This window comes from Medicago sativa, chromosome 4 (assembly GCF_051527215.1).
Source record: "Medicago sativa cultivar Bolivia chromosome 4, Bolivia_mono, whole genome shotgun sequence".
In the NCBI taxonomy this organism is placed as follows: Eukaryota; Viridiplantae; Streptophyta; class Magnoliopsida; order Fabales; family Fabaceae; genus Medicago; species Medicago sativa.
Genome location: NC_140752.1, coordinates 51391304 through 51413855, shown reverse-complemented (window position 1 = coordinate 51413855; position 22552 = coordinate 51391304). Strand labels below are relative to the sequence as shown.

Sequence of the window (22552 nt, the reverse complement as noted above, 5' to 3'; positions counted from 1 at the left end):
TAATTATACTAGTTGGAATGCATTCACGTAAAGCTTGTATTAAACTAAAATCCTCTTGTGATGCTTATTGTTTGTTGCGTTCAAAGTGAGAACTTTATATTAAACTTCCAGAGAAATCATTACAAAGATTCTGCAAAGTTCTCGTATCTCCCAAAGGACACATTATTGTGTTTATTTGGAGGATTGCAAGAGCATTTCAGATTGATCAGGAGGCTCTTGCAAGAGTTGTTGTAATGGTGGGCAAGATAGACTATGGGATTCTTACATTTGGTCATTACTCTCATCTTCGCGTATGGATAGCCACGATTATGATTGTTGCACTTATATTTCGGCCGCCATGGCATCTGGCATTGGAGACCATTCTGATTCTGCACCTTGGTCTTTCCCTCGCAACCAGAAAATATGAAGCATAAACTAAACAATTTTTTTTATAGTATTGTAAATCCATCAATTTGCTGACATGGTTTACATTAAGGGGGATGTATTGGATTAGGATTCTATGGGATTTTAAAAGACTTTTTAATTATGAAAAAGTCTTGTGGTATTCAATCAAGACTTTTTGCAACTTAAAAAAAGTCTTGTGGTATTCAATCAAGACTCTTTGTCATTTTAAAAAAGTCTTGAGGTATTCAATCAAGACTTTTCATCACTTAAAAAAAGTCTCATGGTATTCAAAATCATTCAAATTTCGAAGGATTGTTTAATAAATTGGATTTTGATGGATTTTGTGGGATTTTGTAGTGTAATTTTAACAAGAAAAAGTCTTTCATGAAAAGATGAGATTTCTTGGGATTGTTTTTCATTTAAAAGTTACTATCTCTTTCTTCTCCCTTCTCTCTCTCTCTCCCCTCCCCCCTCCCCCCTCTCTCCTTTCTCTCTTCATCTCTCTATCTCTCCATTCTCTCTCTCTCTCTCTCTCTCTCTCTCTCTCTCTCTCTCTCCCTCCCTCCCTCCCTCTCTCCTCTCTTCTCTCTCTCTCTCTCTCTCTCTCTCTCTCTCACCTCTCTTAGAAAAACTCGAACGACTTCTCTAATTTCAAACACAAAATGAGGGCTGACACAATATTTTTTTTTGAAAGATTTGTAAGGGCTGTCATAATTTTAAATATGTACAATTGAATTTTGTGGGAATAACATTTTTAACAAATAAAAAATGTGTATGGAGAATAATGTGTTAAGAGTGTTTTTTAGTCCCTTAAAATCTTATAAAATCCATAAAATCCTTAAAATTTTAAAATCAATAGTAAAAGAATTTTTTATTGGTTTTATTTTTCTTTATTCAAACGCTAGAATTTATTTGTTCATTATTTTTATCATTCACACTTGTAAGTTTGTTCTTTGTTCCCCTAAAATTCATTGAATCCTTTAAAATTTTAAAATCCCATAAAATCCTTTGAAATCCTTAAAAGTCAGTGTGATAAATCCATTAAAATCTTGAGTGTATAAAGTCTTTTACATAAAAAGTGTTTTAAAATCTCACAGAATCAATACAATCTCACACAGTCTTTTAAAATCTTAAAGACTTAAAATAGTCTTTTAAAATCCTAATCCAATACACCCCCCTAAGATTCAGATGAACAATATTTAACTACTTTTCCAGATATAAAATCAACTCATCTGAACAAAGGTTATTCAAATTATCTTCCACTTAGCAGTACAAATTAATATTTGCAAAATTCTCTATCCCCATCTAACTCCTCCACAAACTGTGTCAGTATAGAAAATGAAACCAATGTTCTACTTGATTCCAGTTTATACTTTTTTTTTGTGGAGTTAAAAATCACTTTTGTTACCACGTCTTATTCTATTTTGTTTTCAATATGCAATACATATTGCATACTACCAAATATTATGTTCAATCCGATTTTAATATGTAAATGTAAACGCTACCAATGTGATTGTGTATGATTTGACAGGGGTTAGGGGGTGAGAGATGACAATGCTTGATCCAAAAAAAAAAAAAAAACATTAAATTAAATGGCTTATGCACCAACTTTGTTGATGATGGTATAACTTGACTCAACATGTATACATTTCAATTCATATACCAAACGTTCCTGAAGATGACAATTATGACGTCTCTACCTAAAGAAGTTATTTCTTGCATGAAAGATAGATGCCAGATATTATGGCAACCCCAGCCACGCCGACACCTACAGATGTAAAGACTCTCATTGCAGAGATAGCTGGTTTGGGAGATGGAACTGTCATAAGATCCTTCATCTGTTAACAATAAGGTACATCGCAGTAAGAAAATCTGTCAATGACTAATATAATAAGAATGATACTACAATTTTGAAAGACAGAAACAACAAAGCATGTGTGTGTTAGAATGAGTAAAAAGTATTTGCTTTGAAGTGCACCCATGATAGACTAGCATTTATTATGATTATATAACAGAATAACTGAATGTTCACATACCATGACAGATTGCTTCCAATTCTTCTTTATTCCTTGTAGATGTCCCTTTCCAACAACAGCCACAACTGATCTGCTCTCACTTGCCACTTTTAATAATGTGGCGGACATGTACCTGGATAGACGCAACATAAGATAAGTCATACATAATATAAGACACAACATAAACACATAATTTTCTTTGTACACATTCCAGACAAAACAGAGATCTGTTGTACTAATCTAGTCACCTTCACTGACATACTATTAATTGCACCTACAAAGAAACTGCTTCGTCTAAACTCCAGGAGGCTAGTGCACTAATTAAAAGGCATGACCGCCAAAATAACTCTACAGTATGGTCAATTCAAAAGTATTTATGTATCCTATGCTCTGAAACAAAAGAGGCACTTGGTAAAAAGTCCAAGCCTCCAAGGTATTTGAATTCAGACTTTCGGGTTTTGCTAGGATATGCTGAAGATGCCAATACCAAAACCATGTCTAGGATGCTCTCCAAGGAACTCGTACTAAAGAAGAAAGGAAGCAGGTGACACGAGACAGACACCATAAATGAAACTTTTAACTAAGTGCAATAGAACTTACTGATCTCGTTCATGGACAAGGGTCTCCATTAAAGTTGGAAACTCTTTACTCATTTCTTGAATAACAAGAGTCAGCATGTCACTGTCATCCATCTCCTTCATCTGAAGAAGCAAAGCAATTCCATGTTAGGGTATATACACAAGAACTTTGCACAAAAATGATAAATTCACGCTTATCACTAAAGATCATGACATATACCATGTTATTAAGATCATCAGAGCTGGGTAAAAAAACTGCTTGGAAAAGTAAAGTGTACACCAATTTTGTCTTGTACCAAAGTGGCATCTTACTCCATGTTCTCTTCAATGTAATCTGTCTCAATCCAAATCAAAACCGATTAATACAATAATAAGAAACTTCTAAACCATAATCATACAATTAAACCAAGTTGAAAGCACTTTGATAAAACTGCAAATATTGAAAAGAAATAAATGAATAAAACTTCTACGATAAAACACAAATATTTTGTTTTCAGTTTTCTCCTTTCATTCACTATGCACTACCAAAGTACATATCAATATTTCTCCAATAGCTATAGAAATATTTTCTGATAAACATTTTATTTAGATTCATAAGTTGAGGAAAAAGACAGATTTATGTTGTAGGGTTCAAGTGTTACAGAGTAGGTCTTTTTATGCAATAGTGAGAAAACTAACAAAACAGTAGGCTATGTGACATGGCGGTCATGAGTTCTAGTCACTATAACAGCCTTTTTGCTTACAGCAGTGATGAGACACCATACACAGTGGATCTACTGTCTCCAAATCCCATAATGGTGTGAGCATAATACATTATGCTACTTATTTAATATGAAGTGTATACTACTACAGAAATAGCACAAAGGAGACATGGGAAATTCTTACAGCAGAGAGCAAACAAAAATAAGTGATGCATGTATACTACTGCTACTAGTAGCCTAACTAATGATTCAAGAAAACATCAAAAACTGAAAACATGCTAAGAATGGATAATACACGACATTATGCATATGTAATCAGTGGCTTTTTCTAAATAAAAAAATGTATCCAACCTGTACAGGGCGGTCACCGAGTATCACCCTGCCACCATACTTGATTGCTTCTTCATATGCCACACGAAACTCAGACCCAGGAAAGACCTCAAGCTTACTGGCAATCTGTCAGGTATTCAAGGGAAGAAAAAAGCATCGTACATGAGAAATACACTACATCATTCTTGAATAAGAAGGAGTGAACGATTAATAGTTGAAAATGTAATAGGGATGATAAATATGAGTGTCAAACATAGAAACATGCCTTGGCAAGGAACCAGCCATAAAGTACTTCAAACATGTTACGGTTTTTCTTCAACAATTCAATCATTTCTCTCATAGTAGGTACCTGAATGAAAATAAATAAAACTGAATGAGAACCAACATAGTGATGAATTTATAGTTGAACAATATTTTATAGACCGCTAAAACGATTACAATTATAATTTTATTACTAAAAGAAAAGATGATTTTTGGCCTTCTTTATTATACAGAAAGAAGAATAAAATACAATTTAAGAAAAGAAAAAAGAATAAAATACTCATAAGTTGCAAGCTTAAAAGTTTAAAAAATAAAGGTAAATGAGTAAATGCATATTATAAAAAATCAAATATGTAAAATAATATGACGATGAAGATCATCTTTTAGTGAGTACAACACCAGTAAGCAATAGAGATATTCAGCAATCATATACTTAACCCTTCAACCCTGCACTCATCTACTGAAGCATGTTGATATTCAACATCAGTGACATATATTGAATTGTTTTTACTTCCAAAACTGATATTATTGGGATTTGATGATGCTTTTTACTTCAAACGTAATTTTAGCCTTAAATTTAATGTTAAACTCATTTTTACGTGAACGTATGAAACAAAAATTACTTGTTTGGTTAGAGGGGAGGGGAGCAAAATCCCTGCAGAGCCAATTTTATACCCTCCAAATGTGAGGAGTTTGGAGGGAAGAAATATTGATTTACAATTTAGTCTCAAATATCTTTTTATTTAACATGACCTTAAATATTACATAGGTGGAAAATGTAATTTTACACTTCCCCTCCCCACGTCGAACCGAACAGACCCTCTCCTGCCCCTCCATAAACCTTTCCCCCTGTTGATCCAATTAGACCCTTAACGTTCAATTAGGTATTAACCAAAATCAATATCCGTCGTCAAAGAACCAAACACAGGTCCTGTTTTTTAGTGGGACCCACGAAAATTTGCGCTATAAATAGTGTACCAAATAGTGCATAGCCAACCTTGCTCATTGTAAAATACTAAGTTTAAAAGTAGAGACCTTAAGATTTTGAAGGGTAAGCACTTGCACACGACTTGAGCACAATTCAAGGAAGACAGCCTGCAGCAAACAAAAGCCAACCATACGCTTTCATCATTAAAAATGTACAAGGATAAGAAAGGGAAACAGCATGAAATCAAAATCAGGAAGCTCAGCCTGGAGTTGAAAGGGAAAAACACCTCTGGTTTCAGTAAATTGACAATAGCTTGAACTTCTTTGCTTGATTCCTGCAACATAGTTCAACAAAAATAGTAAAATTTAACTTTATCAGTTCACCACCATTTCAACGGTAGTGAATTCAATTGGGACCACAACCACAGCGACAAAAGTAAATGCCTACATTTTGCAGTAGTATCAAGGTTTACAACCGCAATTTAGAACCATGCATTTTACATAACAAAACAAAAGGCAATTCCAATTGAAATGAATAAAAACACAAGAATATAATTAAAAGAAGTCAGCCATTTATTTTTGCAAAGAAATAACACAATAGAATTCCAATTGTTATCGGCAGCGAGAAGTGATCATGGAGACATTTAATCAGAGTGATGCTAATCAAATCCTATCCATGCCAATTTATAGTGAAGTACTCGAGGATGAATGTGTTTGGAAATTCACTCAATACGGCGAATAGTGTCAAATAGGCTTACTAGCTTGTGGATAACGGAGATCTCCAAGTGAATGTAATTGGACGAAATTGTGGGGACTAAGAATACCACAGATATCCATGCCAATTTATAGTGAAGTACTTGAGGATGAATGTGTTTGGAAATTCACTCAATACGGCGAATATAGTGTCAAATCGGCTTACTATTTCATAACAGAGCAGCTTGTGGATAACAGAGATCTCCAAGTGAATGGTAATTGGGCGAAATCGTGGGGACTAAGAATACCACAGAAGGTGAAAGTGTTTCTATGGTGTGCGGTTAGGGGCTGTCTTCCTACGCGACAACAACTACAATCACGGGGAGTAAACTGCTTGGGTAGCTCACTGTGAGAGTTACTAAGAAAACAATTGGCATGTTTTTTTCGGTTGTAACAAGGTACAGGAAGTGTGGGCTGAACCAGGTTTACGATCTTTTATTCAATGATGGCTAGACATTCCGGATGGTTTCGTATCGTTATTTTTTCACCTGCTGGCCGTGTTGCGTCAGCACCACATGCAGCAGTTTGTGATGGCCTTGTGGTGCTATATGGAAACAAAGGAACAAGAAATTGTGGAACAATGTGGAGTTATGCCCGTCTGTGTCATACAGATCGCACGTGACAGTCCGCGGCAGTGGCAGCAGGTTCGGGAATATGCAGGGAGGGGGCTGGTCCCATCAGTGGTAATTCAGGACTGAAATGGGAAAAACCAGCAATATGACAAGTCCAGTGTCACATAGATGCGGAAATCTTACCAACGATGATTTGGAGCAGGAATGTGTTTAAGTGGCGATAAGTGTGAATTTATATAAGCGAAAATATCTTGGTTCCACGAGTTGTCACCTCCACATAAAGCGGAAGCTTGGGGTCTAAAGGAAGCTATACATTGCCCTAGTGCACTGGGTATTACAACGGTGTCAATTGAAATAGGTATTACATCCAATCCCTCTGTCCCTAACTGTAAGCTCCGTCCTTAATTATAAGCACCCATTAAGAGATAATATTTGTCGCTAAATATAATCTCTTTCTCAAGTTTATTTTACTCCCTCCATTTCAAAATGAGTGTCGTTTTAGCCAATTGCACACAAATTAAGGAATGGAATGAAATAATCATTAGACATAACACTTTTACTAAAATGCCCAAGAAAAAGATAAACTTAAAGTTGCATTGAAAATTGTGCGAGAGAAAAGTTGGAGTATTTATTGAGGGTAAAGTTGGGAGAAAAAAATTAAAGTTGACATTCATTTTGAAACAAATTTTTTTGGTTAAAGTGACACTCATTATGAAACGGAGGGAGTATTTTTTTTGAAACATAACCCTAGTTAATACTACTACTTTGCTTTGGAATATGAAAAGTCAACAGTAAATACATTTATTCACACAAAGGGTAATTTAGTAACAGCCATTCCCAAAATGTACACATTAACTACACTACCAACCTCCTGGAGCTACAATAAGAATAGAAAATTACACATAAATGAAAGGCAAGCGGATAACAAGTTGCGCGGCAAACCCTTTACAGACGGCAAAACCAATCCTCTTAAGTACATGATACATCCCTAGGGAGTCAACAGTTGCTCATACAAAAGGACCGAGGGAGTAGTTCCCAAGTTTTTAATTATATTCCATCTTTTATTAAAACAATCATTATAAATGAAATCAGTTGAGTTGGTTTTTGTATTGCAAGTAAAACCCTAATTCATTGTTATGAATGTAGACAATGAAAACACACAATGCAACTAACACCGTGGATACTCACATGTCAACGCTGATAATAACTTGAGAAAATGACATAAATAGTAATTATATGTGTCGGTGGTGTCGGTGTCAGATACTGCACCAGGACACACCTAATCGAACCTAATCCGATAAGTATCCGTGCTTCATAAAACTAAAAAAAAAAAAAAAACAGCAAAATCAGAATCAGAATCAAAACGAATAAAAAAAATTACCTCAGAAACATGAGCAGTTCCAACCAAATAAACATCACAAACACCACCTTCAGCAGAAGATTCACAAGACAACACAATAACATTCCTCGATAACTCCTCAGGAAGCGTAACTTTCTGTCGATCTGAATCCACCGCTGCGACGACGGCGTCGTCTGCTCCTGCATCAGGAGGAGCAGACGAAGCTGCTGCATCGACGGAATCCGAAGAATGATCATCGATCCGAACCATGCTATCTGATAAGCTCTCCATTTTGAGATCGTGGATGTGAATGAAGTCTTCGGCGGCGGCGGCGGGGGTGGTGGAGGAGGAATCTGGTGGATGCGCGTCCATTGGAGGTAAGGTGTGGGTGCGGCGGAGGGTGGTTGAGAAGAATTGGGGGATGATGACAGTTTTTTTGCGATGGTGATGAATGAAAGGCGCGAGTTGGGGGAGTTGAGTGCGAGTGAGGTGGTGAGTCATAAGCTAAATGAAATGAAAATTCATGAATATTATCATCATTTCTTGCTTTCTCACTCAATGTGGTCAAATAAAATATAAGTGTGTTATAATTGGAGTTATTCTTTCTTTTTGCTCTTTTTTTTTTTTTTATACCAAATTCTTTGCTTTTTTGTTGGTAAATACTTGGAGTGATTCTAAAATAAATTCTAAAATAATGTATCTAAAGTCACTCGTGAAATGGTAAATTATAATTTCAGCTATCTCGTGATAAGTGATAACTTAAGTTGTTAGAAATATTACTCCCTCCGACTCTAAATAACAGTCGTTTAAGGTTTGTGCACGGTTATTAAGGAAATGATTAATTGTGTTGATTTCAATGGTAAAATTAGTGTCATTTACTAAAATACCCTTATTAATTGTAGTTAGTGGAATAGTTAAGTTGGATGAAATTCAATTAATAAGGGTATAATAATGGAAAAAAATAATAAATGTTGCATTGATATTCTAAAGTGACAATTATTTTGAGAAAAAGAAAAAGTGCTAAAGAGACGATTATTATGAGACGGAGGGAGTACAATAAACGAAGATTGATGTTCGAATTCAGTCGTTGCTTAGTTTCAATTTAACGAAAGGTACCGTTTCATGCAATGTTATATCATGTTGAAGAAGAGTTTTTATCATTGATTATAGTTCGATCAAGTTTGAGGGATTAATTTGTGCAATATATGTTGATAATATCTTATTTATAATATAAAAAATCTAAAATAATAAGTCGGAGTTCGAATCACGACACCTCACTTATTTTTAGTCACCTAGGTTATTTGAAAAAGAAAAAAAGAAAAAAAAAAAGACAATTAGGCTTGCCTAATGGGGTTAGCCGACCCTAAAGGGATAGGAAGGCCAAAATTATTGAAGTTTCTATTAATAGTCCAGAATTAATGAAGTTAAATATATATCATCAAATATAAAGAGTGATTTACTTTAGTCTCTTGTGGCTTAAAATGGCTTAGTTTTTTTGGTCTTGTTAACGAGTGTCCCGGACACTCTGTAAGGATCATAAATTTAACAATTATTCTTTTAAAAAATCAACTATTACACAACCTTTCATAAAAACTTATTATTTTTCTTTTTGGTGGTGGCCGGGGTTTGAACCTCGGACCTTGCATATATTATACATTGTTCATACCAACTAAGTTAAGCTCATGAGGACTATTATTTAAAGTGCTTAAAGTGTTCGGGAGACACTCGTTAACATTTTCTTTTCTTTATATATAGAGAGATTACAACAAATAATAATAATTGTCGATGAAAATTTTAAGAAACAAAAATAATTGGACAATTAATAGAAAGATATGCATGAATTAATATGAATATATGAATTCTTTGAAAAATATTAAAGCACAAAAAATACTCTTGATTTACTTCAAGAAATAAATAGTTGTTATTTTCTTTTGGGTTTTCCACAAAGTTTTTATGTTAGAGGTAATCATATTCGATATACTAGTATTTATTTTTTGTTTTTTATATGTTTTTTTCATCTGCGGCATTTCTATTCAAGGCAAGTTGGACATGTTTTTACCAGAAAAAAAGTTGCACGTGTAATATGAGCATCCCTATACTTCGGTTCGTCATGTTAAGAGAGTCTTACCTCTCTTGCTACTCACAGTGGATTGTAGATGTTAGTATTTTAACACTCCATCCGTTTCATTTATTGTCACATTTACATTTGTTCTTTATCTTAAAATAATTATCGTTTTACAATACTAATGCAACATTTAATTATTATTTCCACTGATATACTTTTATTTATTAAATTTTACCTCACTTAAGCAAGAAAGGGAGGCAACCTAGAAAACAGGATGTAAAATTTACAATAGAATATTACTTATTCAATTTCATGCACGATAAATTAAGTTTATGCTCGTCAAAAAGATGCTTTTAAAAAAAAATGTTTGGCTAACATATGAATTTATTTCCTCCTCCTTTAATTGGGAATAAAATAATGGAAACATGTAAATTATTTGTTTCGAGAATTATTTTCCACCCAAGAATAAAATTATATAACCTTAGTAACAAAGACAGGGATACAAATTCCCATCCAAATATTATCAGAAATCTAAAGAGATAACTTGCAAGTTACAACAAACACTAAACTAGTAAAAGTAACTTGTCATTTTCAGCTTATTTCAACTTATGAATAAAAAACATAATACATATTGAGTTCTTAAAAACCCAAAAAAATGACATAGGCATGTGAGGATTATATAGTGCAATCATTCAGTACATCCATGCAAAGACAAGTACAGAATACATCAGTACATCCATGCAAAGACAACTAGACAAGTACTAAAGTAATTTGTTTCTTGTTCAACTATTTTGCATCCTATCCATCCTATTAGAAAATCCTTCTTCAACATAATGCTTTAAATATACAACCTCTGAACCCCCAAAACAAAAAGCTAGAAACCACAAATACTAGTTAAACCGTGTCCACATGGGCTGCTGCTGCTGCCTCTTCATCAAGACCATCCACATCCACATTCTCGTTTTTACCCTCATACTGCACATTAAGTTAAAGTGCTATTACAAATGCTTGCTACAAGTGTCTAGCTTATAAGGCAGTAAACAAAATGTACCTCAAAGAAGAACTAACCTGTGAATAATTGCTGCGGGGAATCAAATCTGGGGTAAGCATGAGAGATATGCCCTTCACCTGTAATGCCATTCCATTATCATTTTCTGTCCTTGAAGTTTCATTAGTATCAGTTCCGTTATCATGCTCAATATCAACTTCCTCATCGACAACATGAGCTGCCATGCTGGTTGACGGCACTTCAATCCTGGATTCCTTCGGCTGTATGTTCATGGTTATGAATGGAAAAATGTCATTGATAATGACCACGGTAACCATTTGAAAATCTTATGTAGTGCAAGATATAAAACTAGCTGTTTAATGTATGACTGTAACAAAAGAAACCGGCATCCCAAAAAGAATGCAACATATAAAAACAAGCTTCGTTTTCTCAAGAGCCAGCAAAGGCAGAGCTGCCATGGAATTAATTGAATTAGTACCTTTTCTGAATGAATGTTGTTAGAGGAATTCCATATTCCTTTCTTGTGTTTTCCTTCAAGGTCTTGGTGCCTAGATACTTCAATTCCATTGTCAGGGGCCTCTTCACAACTCTTGTCAATCGATTGAGCAGACAAACTCAATCGAGACCGCTTCCCACTTCTTGCTGTTTCAACCGAATGCCCTGCATGCACGTTTGGGAGACGTCAACAAAATATCAAAAGTGCATTTCCAATAACCATATGCCCAGTGGCAAGATTAAAGGAAAAATTTAAGCATATTATTTGCACTGCAAAGAACAACATTAAAAATGTCAAAAGAACTGAGAGCAAATGTGATTATGCCCAAATAAAATTATTGGTATATGTAAGCAAGCTAACAATCAAATATTATCCAAATTCAATTACCAGACCAACTGGCTTAAAACGACGATCAAAATTTGTAATAAAATTGTGAATATGTGTCTTTGGCAATCAGCACTGTATGAAGCAATCTTCCATATACTCTAGTGCAAAGGTCGGGAAAAATTAAATATTTACTTCCATATACACAGACCTTTATGTTCTTTTTCAATATGAAATGAAACGAGAATATGAGGATTGTGTTAAATTTTCCGTTTATGATTAACAACTATTAACATCTAAATTTTTTAAAAACTAGAAGTCCAGAACCATACAGGTTACAAAACATAAGCCCTCAACAGCCAAATCTACATTATTCACAATATACAAAAAGTCAGATAATAACTTCAATTATAAGTTGTCTGAATATATCCATCCCCCACACAGATGAAAGACATTTTCAGTTTTGCACTACCCAATGTTTTGCTTAGCAAAGGTCACATTATTTCTGAAAATCCAAAATAACTATATTTACCAAACTACTACCTTGTTGTAACTCTTCCACAGAATCTCGTTCTGCATGCAGCCTTTTTCTGCAAGGAGATCCGCTGTTCTGTTCCAAATTATGTTTGGTGATTGGAGGAAGACCAGTATTCTCACCATTGCTTACAATATCAACGCTTAAATCTTCCTCATCAGCACCAATTCTAGAAATGTCTGAGAAAAGCTGATCTCCGAACCTTTGAAGTCGGACCTGTGATCTGCATACAGAACAAACAAATTAAAAACAAATATCACTCCCAAAAAAGTAAAGAAAGAATGTATTTGAGAAAACAAAGCGCCTCAAATCATATGAATTGATTGAATTCATACAAATATCATAACTTGCCTCTTCAGTTCATCTTGCAACTCCAATTTCTGATTGTGCATTCGAACAAACTTCCTTATTTTTGAAGTAATTCTGGATTTTACATAAAAAAAAAAAGAATAAATAAAAATCAGGAAAGAGAATAGCATTATCAAGAATTGTCAAAATAATGGAGATGGACAATAGAAGATATATCAACATATACACTCTGAAACATTCCAGTACCTTTTATACTCCCCATCCTCTTTGTTTAACTGAGCCTCAAGTTCCTGAATTCTAGAATTAAGGCTATCCACTTCTTGAACACTCTCATCCAGGCAGACCTTCAAAAATATACATTTGTACATTGCAAGTCAAAAACTCTGCTTGAATTTAATCCAACCTTAAAGGGCAACCCGGTGCACTAGAGCTCCCGCATATGCAGGGTCCGGGAAGGGGTCCCATCATTTGGTGTATTGTACGCAGCCTTACCCTGTTTTACACAGGAGGCTGTTTCCAGGACTTGAACCCGTGACCTTTCAGTCACATGACAACAACTTTACCAGTTGCGCCAAGGTTACCCCTCAAAGTGGATAAATATTTTAACTGAAAAAACGAAGGATTTTCTTTTCACATTTTTTCAGGGAAATGGATAGCAAGTTCAATTTCATTAATATTCTCAAGACGGTAAATGAAACAACTCCCAAAATCAGTATCAGATTTAAGCCTCAAAACAAAGACTTGAAATCACAATTGAATAACCTTATAAGATGATTTTGCCCTCCAATTTTTCCTCTCTGAACAAGGATGCAACTGACAAAGTGAGTACTCAGCCAATCTATTTAAAAAAAAGGCATGATTAAGGAGTGCACACGTGTGCCTTGTAGATTCAGCTTGGCAGAAGCAAATTTCTTTAAAGTATTTTATGAGTGTAAATATATTCCGTTACACTGTTACTATTTCCTATCTATTAGGCTTTCATAGTTGCCTTAGGCAGAATGACTTGATTTTCTAAGTCTAACACTATGGGATCATGCTTCTCTTTGTTCTCTTGTATGTACTTGTAAATCCCTTGTGACTTATCCATATTTATGTTGGAACTAGAGATGTCTCTGGTTTGATCTCTAATTTTGGTCTCCCGTTTCACTCGTTTTTTGTTAGGGTTTTGGCTGCTGTGAGCATCAAACCTTTGTCTAGTAATTTGTGGAGCCTTTATGGACTTCGGGTGAATTTTTTCAAAGTTAAACTATTCGATATAAACCTGGAAATCAGTCAGTTAGGAACCCATCCACTGCCCATTTTAAAGGTCGGACCAATTGTTAGGAACCCAAGAATTGGATTCTTTAGAAAGAGCACTTATACTAAGAAATATGATAGAATAGGAGAGAAATCTCTCCTCCAAGGGTTTCCCCTTCACAATAGAGTTACTACTCTTAACAATGTTTATAATATTCAATAATGATCAACTCTACATTGTATTCCCCTAGTTATACAAATAGACTTATAACAACCCCAACTAACTAACTGACTTCTATAACAACTCTTAACTACTTTAACTACACTAATTGGCCATTACAATATATCCTAACAAATATCAAAAGAAAGCTTCAATTCTTCATTTGAATTAAATTTTTTGCATTGAACTTTGTTTAACAGAATCATTATGTTTTGTTTAATGTCAAAAAATACTTGTAAGTTTATATAACATTTTAGATGGTGTGAGAGAATTAAACCAAATGACACAAGAAAACAATATGGTCAATTCTGTTTGGGATTTTCGCTAGCATCGAGAGTGTGAAAAAAAAAAATGCAACTACAAGAGACAAAACTAACCGATAGTTGGGATTTTCGGTTCTCAAGAGTTTTGATATCAGAGTGTACTTTCTTCAGCTGTTAACATTTCCAAGAATAAAAATAAACATGTGATTCACAGGAAAAACAAGAGAATGTATTGGATATATTTGTGAAAGAAAGATTAAACAATTTCTAACCTGATCCTCAAGAGTATTTCTAGAACCAGAGGAAATCATTTTTTCTTCTTTAACTGGATCATTAATTCTCTCAGAGACTTTTAAACTTTCAGAAATATCACTTTGGCCACTGATATCCTGTTTTCTCCTATGTCTTCTGTCACTGCACCAGGAGTTGCTAATGTTTATACTAAATCATAGACGAGGATGTGAAACAAAAAGAAATATTTGATGTGCAAATTAAAGGTTGGCCCTGACGGAGATATTACATTCATAAAGTAATTTTGCATGCTGTCAGCAAGGATTATAATGGAATGGAATGAAATTAAATGGTTCTATTTTGTACTATTTGGTTCTGCGCCTTTAGTTGAATCAAAATAACCACATTCTTATATCAAATCATGCTATGCTCTGTTTTCAAATGTACCAAACATAGAATAGAATTCCATGTTTTGACATGTCTCATCTGAACACATCTAGCAAATGCCAAGTGTATTGAGAGTAAGAATATATTTCAATTATACAAACTCCCTGAACAAGTCCTAGGTATCAAACCCCGTAACTAAAATTACAAAAAAACACTTAAACAATAAGCCCATCATCCCACAGCAAATAAGTTTCATGAAGTATAAGTTGACAATTAATATCAAAAACCAATGAACATAATACCATCGACTAACAATTACAAATGATATATAATACAAGGACACCGGACACTGGCACGGACACATCAACACGGGTAAAATTTTTGAAAAAATAAATCAATTGAACGTAATAACACGAGGCATTAATTCATTGCGACAAAGTATATATTTGTCACATCTGGCATGTTTCGCATGTTTATACTGAATTCATTCATTTCTTATTTATCATTCATGAGGCATTAATTTTTTATTTTTTAAAAGTCCCCCCATCCTTCTCTAATCTCCTCCCCCCTTTCAAAGTTTGTCTCTCTCAAGTATGTCAAAAGTAGTAGAATAATTTAATATGAATATTCAACAAGAACAAAAGTAGTAGACAACATTGGCAACAGAAATGAAAGGAGAAAAACAACAGTGTCAAAAGTATTCATGTTAATTTACCTTCTTTTCTCTGGAGACCTCAGTGGACTATATTCTGCAATTTCAATTCATGGAACATTAGGAAAGAGAAAAGGGTATCATTAAATAAAATAGCATGTGCAATCTTTGTGAGTATGCGCGAGTGAGAGTAGCTCTCATTTATGTCAGCTATAACTTCAGAAGGAAGCAAGGAACACTCTACTTTGCTACCATGATCCACGACAAGTTAGGGTGAAATAGGACACGTCGCAGACAATATCTTGCTTAAATATCTCTTAAAAATGGTAATATCAGATACATTCAAGATTTAGAAGAAATCAGTCTCACAAAATATAAAATGTAAAATTGCTATCATGGATAAAAAAACTTTTTCAAGTGACTTTGAACCTTCCTCTCCGTGGTATGACTAAACTAAAAAATGATACTAAAAACAACGAGAACAAGCAGAAATAAGGATCTTGTGTCTAACCGCGAATGGTCTGCCGACCTCTTGCCTCTCGAGCCGGTGAATATCTTGGAGGTGATAAATACCTTCTGTCAAGTTTATCCCTCAAGTCATTATTACCTAAATAGTCTCTCTTTCCTGCAATAAGAAAATAAGCTTTATCCCTCAAAAAAAAAAAAAAAAAAAAAGCTTTAGTAATGCAGACTAAAATCAAAAGCAACAGATATTTCAGAAGCTAAAAACAGAGCACATAAACTGATTATGAATACCAAGCTTACCAATATCAGGAATAATAAGAGAAATATAATAATGAATAGTATAAGTGCCTCCCACGTAAGAGCAAAAAGTAGATGCTTAAGTAATCAAGGTAGCAATGGAATATTAACAACAGTTCACATCTTCGTCTTGTTGAGAAGTATGAAATAATATATAACCTCAAATGGAAAGTCATATCCAAGATGCTTAAGTAATAAAGATCCATCCGAAGGCTATGAGATTTGATATCTACTGATATCATCTTTGTTAATAATTCCATTTTGCCTATGTCCATGTAGCCATGAAGTAACAGCCAAAAGGAATATCATATATCATAAGAGCCAAAACGAAGTAACAGCCCAAAGGAATATCATAAGATCCACTCTTAAGTAGTGGAATTCATATATGAAATGATTGGGAAATTCGTTGAACTCTTCTGATCGAAATAAGAAGCTAGCAGATAGCCAGATACATCCATGTAAGCCTGATTAAGATCCTTCAGGAAACACTTGTTCTGTATATTTATGGAATGAAGCATATAAAACATTGCCAAGAAAATACTATGTTAAACAACACCAGCATTGCCTCTAAGATAAACCAATCAGCAGAATTCATTGCGAAGAATGTCTCATTTAAATGAAATATCCGCACTGCTGGAAATGCAACAGTCTGCAAGATAAAGTGGACAGACGTCCTACTGTTGAAATTGAGCATATTAATTCGACATTAATCCCACATGCCATGTGTTATTGCATATGTATGTTTCGATATCTCCTTTCACAGAATCAATGGACGTATGGACCATATTATTAGATAAGCATCCAGATTCTCTGTTTTAAGAGTATTGAATTCAGATAAATAAATGGCATAACAGTGTGCTGACTAAACAAGCTGGAGATGTGAATTAATTAGATTACAGGAGATGCCGATAATGTGTCACCACTATATAATTTATTTCCTCAAATTTTCTTCATGCAATGCTTCATTTTCTAATCATTAGTCAATTTTCCCCATGCAAGTTAAGTATGTTATCACAAATATGAGATGTAACTCAGACTCTCCATAGATTAAACTTATATCATGAATAGTAATAGACCAGCTTGTGTAGAATTCACAGTACAAACACAGACGGACACAGGACTAGTGGACAACAAAATAGTTCAAGGACATATTTACAGCCATCTACGTCTGCAAGAAGACACATGAAGAGCTCTTCAAAATGTTTGTAAGTTCTTCATTCAGGAATATTCTTCTGAACTCAGCAATCCAGAAAAGAAATATAGTTTGTCAGGTTCAAGAACCGAGATATAAAACAGGTACAATACTTACACTGAAGTATACCAAAATCCAAAAAATAATTGAAGTGCAAATTGATCACTGAATTATAGTCATAATGTAAGTCCGTTGTGGATCGCAGAGAATAGCGGTTTGTTCAAATTCTGTTACGCTACAACACTATATCCACAATAGCCGCTATTTGATAACACTTTGTACTAAATATTGTACCGCAAAACAATAGTGATTAGTTCAAATTCCGCTACGCTATGCTACTTATTTGACAACACTAGATTTAGTAATCGAAGTTCTATATTTAGGCCCATTTTGGACAAACAACACTTAACCTGCAACTTATATCATAAGCATTTATCATGATAAGTGTTTTTATATAAGCTATTTCTATTACAAAAGATAAAATAAAAAATTGTTTTTTTTTATAAGCTATAAGTTGTTTTCATAAGCTATCTTGGAGAGCTTATAAAAATAAGTTAGAAAACTTATAACATGTCACAAGCCCTTTTTGTAAGTTCTCGCAAAGAACCTCAATTCACTTGTGCTTAGGCCAGTAGATAAACTCAAATAGTCAATCCAAACAGGCCCTTAGGAGTACAACTAATAAAAAAAGGGCCTCCAGGTGTACTAAAGCTCCCGCATACGCAGGGTCCATGAAGGGGTCCCACCATTTGGGGTATTGTACGCAGCTTTACCCTGGTTTTTACACAAGAGGCTGTTTCCAAGACTTGAAACCACGAACTCTCAGTCACATGACAACAACTTTACCGTAGTGCCAAAGCTCCCCCTTAGGGGTACAAGTAATAATTACCACAATTTACATCCACCAAATATCCCTCAACTAACAATCAAACCACTAAGTTCACCCCAACATTGTAGGGCTCTCTCAAATAGCATTAACCGACTAATTCACTCACCCAAACAAATCCAAACCTATCTCAACAAAAAACAAAACAAAAATATAAATAAAAACATGCTATAAAGATTGAAAATTCACCATTATAGTTGGAAGAAAATCGTCGAAGCTCGGTATTCCCATGTGCAAAAGAACAGTTCTGGCGATTACAACGACCATTCTGATAAAGCGCACATAACTTCGTCTTGAACTGCTTTCGTTGATCAAACATCTTCAACTTTGAACAATTCGATCGGAGATTTTCCAAGTTGCGACGAGCGTGTTGTTGCTGAGAAAAAGGGAATGAAGTAAATTCTTAAAAGTAGAATTGAATAAGAAAAAAAAAAAGGTTCGATGGGAGAATGAAAGTTACCTTGAAGTTGAAGAAGAAAAGAAAGAGTGGAGAAGTAACGCTGAACACTGGTAGAGCTACTCGTGGACTTGACTCTTTGCATTTGGGGTAGACAAGTGGTTAAATACCATACCCATATGTTTTTTTTTTTTTTTAATACAAAGGGGCAAACGACCCTAAAGAAAAAAAAAACTTACGATCTAAGCGGAAAACACACTGTTAAAGTAAGCAAATTATGTTTTGTAGATTCATTTAATTAATGATGTATGTGGTTCATAATATGAACCACATACATCATTAATTGAATGAACCTAAAAAATCAAATTTGTTTATGATTAGTAACGGAGGAAGTAAGTGATAATGGAGTTAAACATAAAAATCAAGAAAATTAGAGAGATATTTTAATGAAAGATCGAACTTTGCTAAACTATTAGCAGTCTGGTTGGCCTTCATAAGCACACGAGATCAAGTTAAGATGCATCTCAATTTATAATCCAAAATACTCTTAATTAGAGGACATGAGTGATATGAAGCGCATTCGTTACCCAACATATCCACTGCAATTTGAGAATGTGATTCAACAATTATTTTTTTCGACTTTGCTCTCTGAAGCTAATATGACACCCAAGAAAACTGGGCAAACCTCAATCATGTGTAATAAAGGATAAACCTAAATTGAAGGCAAAAACATAGATAATTCTACCAGAATTGTCATGAACCACACCTCCACGATTTGCTCTGCTTGATTGTTGCACGACGATACCATCACAGTTTAACTTGTAGTGGTCGAGAGGCTGTGTAATCCAAGATATACCCAAATGCTTTTTTCACCATTGATTTATTAGTTTTAAATTCAATTGCTTTGATGTATGAAAATGAAAATCAATATTGTGGTCGGTGGTCCACAATATTTACAATGTGGGTCGGGAAGTTGAGTGTATCAACTAGTTTGAGCTAAGGATAAAAGAGTTAGAGGTCAAGACTATCTAAGATAAAAAAAAAAAAAAATTAACATAACAATTAACATACTAACATTTATCATTCAAAGAAAAAAATTACAATGTGAGTCTAAAAAAGAATTATATCTATATATCTATATATTTATAAAATTATAATGATTTTTTTATAAAAAAATATAATTAAATCAAATAATGATCTAAATAATATAATTTCAATAATTTTTTAAGGAAAAATTTAAATAATTTAACGAATTGACATTAAGTTGTTGTCATTTTTTTTAGGAAAAAAGGGTGCATAGATCGTCTGCAGCAAAACGATCCAGTATAAAAAAAACAAAGTAAAGCAAAACAACATAAAGGGTACAAAAGAGCCAAATTCAAAATAGAGGGAACAACTACATGTCACATACACAATCCAGCACACCCGTGCACGAGCACAAAACCGAATTGCAAAAAAAAAAAAGAAAAGAAAAGTGGTGTGTGAACTTTTGAGCACGAAACTCAGGTCATAATCAGCAAATAGGCTTGTCTTCACACAATGTAACAAACCCACGTACCACAACTCTCTGCCTCAAAACACCTAAAAACAGAAGGCAACACAGACCCTTTCGAGCCAAAATAATCGAACGACAAAACTAAATCAACAAAGATTTCTGAGAATCCAGAAAGATAAACATGCGAACACGAGTACCTCCGATGATAAACACAACGGTAACCACCTTCGAGGTAGCTGGCAGCGGCTTCAAACAATAATTCCATGAACAGACTAGATGATTGATACAGCTATTGGACCAAGTGATGGGCTTGTGACAAAAAGGAAGAGGACTGCTCCAATATGGATGAATGACTACTATCCACATTAAGGTTTTAGAATAATTATTTGATAATTCTGTTAACACTTTTAAAGGGATGTAAGACACTTGTCATGATCTGTACTATGCACTAATCAAGCCTATTATCTATAAAGGCATGTACTGAGTACTTGGAGGTTTATGAAATGAATTAAGTACCATTTATCTAGATTCTTAGATAGCTTTTTTTATCATTTTCCTCTCTCTTGTTAGTACTGTTAACAGTATTGTAACAAATTGGTGCTTTCATTTTCACTCACCATGCCTCCCAAAACTGAAAAATTGCTCTCTGAAGAACAAATGCAACAGTTGCGTGAGATGATGGAATCCCTAGTCACCACTCGACTAGATTCATTTCGTGATCAAATCACCATGGCTAATTTAGCTGCTTCCAAACCCACTTCATCTGTTCATCCACCGTACCAACCACTACAACCCAAACCTCCCAAAATAACCCTTCGTCCCTTTGATGGTTCTGAACCCCTCGATTGGATCTTCCAGGCAGAATAGTACTTTGATCTATCTCAAACCCCACATCACCAAAGGCTCACATACATTCCATTTTTCATGACTGGTTCAGCCTTAGCTTGGTTTAAGTGAATCTATGCGAATCACCCTCCGACGACCTGGGATAAATTTATCAAAGCTCTTGAGCTTCGATTCGGTCCATCGAGCTACGAAAATCACCAAATCGCGTTGTTCAACTTACGATAAACTGGATATGTGGTGGCGTATCAGTCGCAATTCGAGCATCTCTCAAATCGTACACATGGTATTCCTCCTTTAGTGTTGCTCAATTGCTTCCTCTCTGGGTTGCGTGTTGAAATCCAACGCGAATTGCAGGTTATTAAACCCTACTCCCTCCATGATGCAATTGGTCTGGCTAAGTTAATTGAGGCTAAACTTGCTGATTCTCGTTACTCTAGTCATTGCTCGGCACGATCGGTTCCACCGCCTCCACCGGCGACTACCGGAGCTACGCCAGCTATAGCTGTCAAAAGGGGTGGCCCGACCCGTTTAAGCCCGGCCCGATCGGGAAACGAGCTTTTTAGGGTCGGGCTAAAAAGCCCGGTTTAAATATGGGCTTGAATAATTAAGCCTGAGCCCGGCCCTATACGGGCTCCCGGGCTCCCGGGCTAACGGGCCAGCCCGGCCCGCATGTATCTATTTTTTTTCATTCTTTAACACCAACATATATGCAGAGGAAACATCAATTCCACCAGAAAACCACAACATGCAGCACGAGCATAAGCTATTCGTCCTAAATATGATAATGTCTTTCAAAATTCAAATAATAATGAGTTTGTATCAAATGAAATACGTGGAATTAAATCACTAGATATGCAAACTGTAAAGAAAAAAAGAAAAGAGAATGAAAGACAAAGATGAAGATGCTTCAGATTAGCATATAGGCACATTCTTCAAAGCTGTAACAACCCATGTCATTTTCACGGTGCTCAGATTGTTGTTGTAGTTTATGCCAATAATACTTTCGTCATCAGCTACATATGAACTCAACCAAATTCAATTCATTCTTCAATTAAAACACCCAAAAAAATAAAAACTACTCGATCAAAACCCAAAAGTAACGAATGTGAAAAATAGCTTCAAAGACAAAAAAAATTGTATTTTTTGGCAGGCTGGCGGGCAGCCCGGAGCCCGAACGGGCCGGCCCTAACGGGCTGCGGGCTTTTTCGGGCCGGGCTAAAAAGCCCTGAAAAAATTCGGCTGCAATTTTTCGACCCAGGCCCTACATTTTATTCGGGCTTTCGGGCTGGAACGTACGGTCCGGCCCATTTTGACAGCTCTAACGCCAGCGCAATCATCCATTCCAATCAAGAGGCTCGCTGCAGAGGCGATGCAGGAGCGTAGGTCA

The 22552-nt window shown here is 35.0% G+C and overlaps 2 protein-coding genes across 3 annotated transcripts; both read right to left on the bottom strand.

The window, feature by feature from the left end:
- Positions 1 to 1942: 1942 nt before the first annotated feature.
- LOC146929686 (uncharacterized) lies at positions 1943 to 8405 on the bottom strand. Its single transcript, XM_085701478.1, has 9 exons — positions 7903 to 8405; positions 5484 to 5531; positions 5305 to 5364; positions 4274 to 4357; positions 4030 to 4134; positions 3198 to 3311; positions 3000 to 3100; positions 2421 to 2532; positions 1943 to 2222 (listed from the first exon to the last, which is right to left on the bottom strand). Exons 1-9 carry the CDS (start codon positions 8359 to 8361, stop codon positions 2094 to 2096), a joined length of 1212 nt encoding a protein of 403 aa, XP_085557604.1. The 5' UTR covers positions 8362 to 8405; the 3' UTR covers positions 1943 to 2093.
- Positions 8406 to 10495: 2090 nt separating this feature from the next.
- Positions 10496 to 18957, bottom strand: LOC146929685 (Zinc finger C-x8-C-x5-C-x3-H type family protein). 2 transcript variants are annotated; one of them, XM_085701476.1, is made up of 12 exons: positions 18888 to 18957; positions 18617 to 18803; positions 16099 to 16212; positions 15651 to 15684; positions 14590 to 14731; positions 14432 to 14488; positions 12845 to 12942; positions 12641 to 12712; positions 12298 to 12512; positions 11413 to 11594; positions 10994 to 11194; positions 10496 to 10900 (listed from the first exon to the last, which is right to left on the bottom strand). In XM_085701476.1, exons 2-12 carry the CDS (start codon positions 18744 to 18746, stop codon positions 10820 to 10822), a joined length of 1326 nt encoding a protein of 441 aa, XP_085557602.1. In that variant the 5' UTR covers positions 18747 to 18803; positions 18888 to 18957; the 3' UTR covers positions 10496 to 10819. The 2 variants fall into 2 exon arrangements, with proteins under 2 accessions (XP_085557602.1, XP_085557603.1); XM_085701477.1 differs by having other exon boundaries at positions 14590 to 14725.
- Between the last annotated feature and the right edge of the window lie 3595 nt (positions 18958 to 22552).

Coding starts and splice junctions, on each gene's coding strand:
- LOC146929686 (XM_085701478.1), bottom strand. CDS start 8,361: ATGACTCACCACCTCACTCGCACTCAACTCCCCCAACTCGCGCCTTTC. Junction 3,101..3,197: donor CTGATGATCTTAATAACATG/GTATATGTCATG, acceptor TTGCTTCTTCAG/ATGAAGGAGATGGATGACAG. Junction 2,223..2,420: donor ATTGGAAGCAATCTGTCATG/GTATGTGAACAT, acceptor TATTGTTAACAG/ATGAAGGATCTTATGACAGT.
- LOC146929685 (XM_085701476.1), bottom strand. CDS start 18,746: ATGTTTGATCAACGAAAGCAGTTCAAGACGAAGTTATGTGCGCTTTAT. Junction 16,213..18,616: donor ATTTTCTTCCAACTATAATG/GTGAATTTTCAA, acceptor TTCTTATTGCAG/GAAAGAGAGACTATTTAGGT. Junction 14,489..14,589: donor GAAATACTCTTGAGGATCAG/GTTAGAAATTGT, acceptor AAATGTTAACAG/CTGAAGAAAGTACACTCTGA.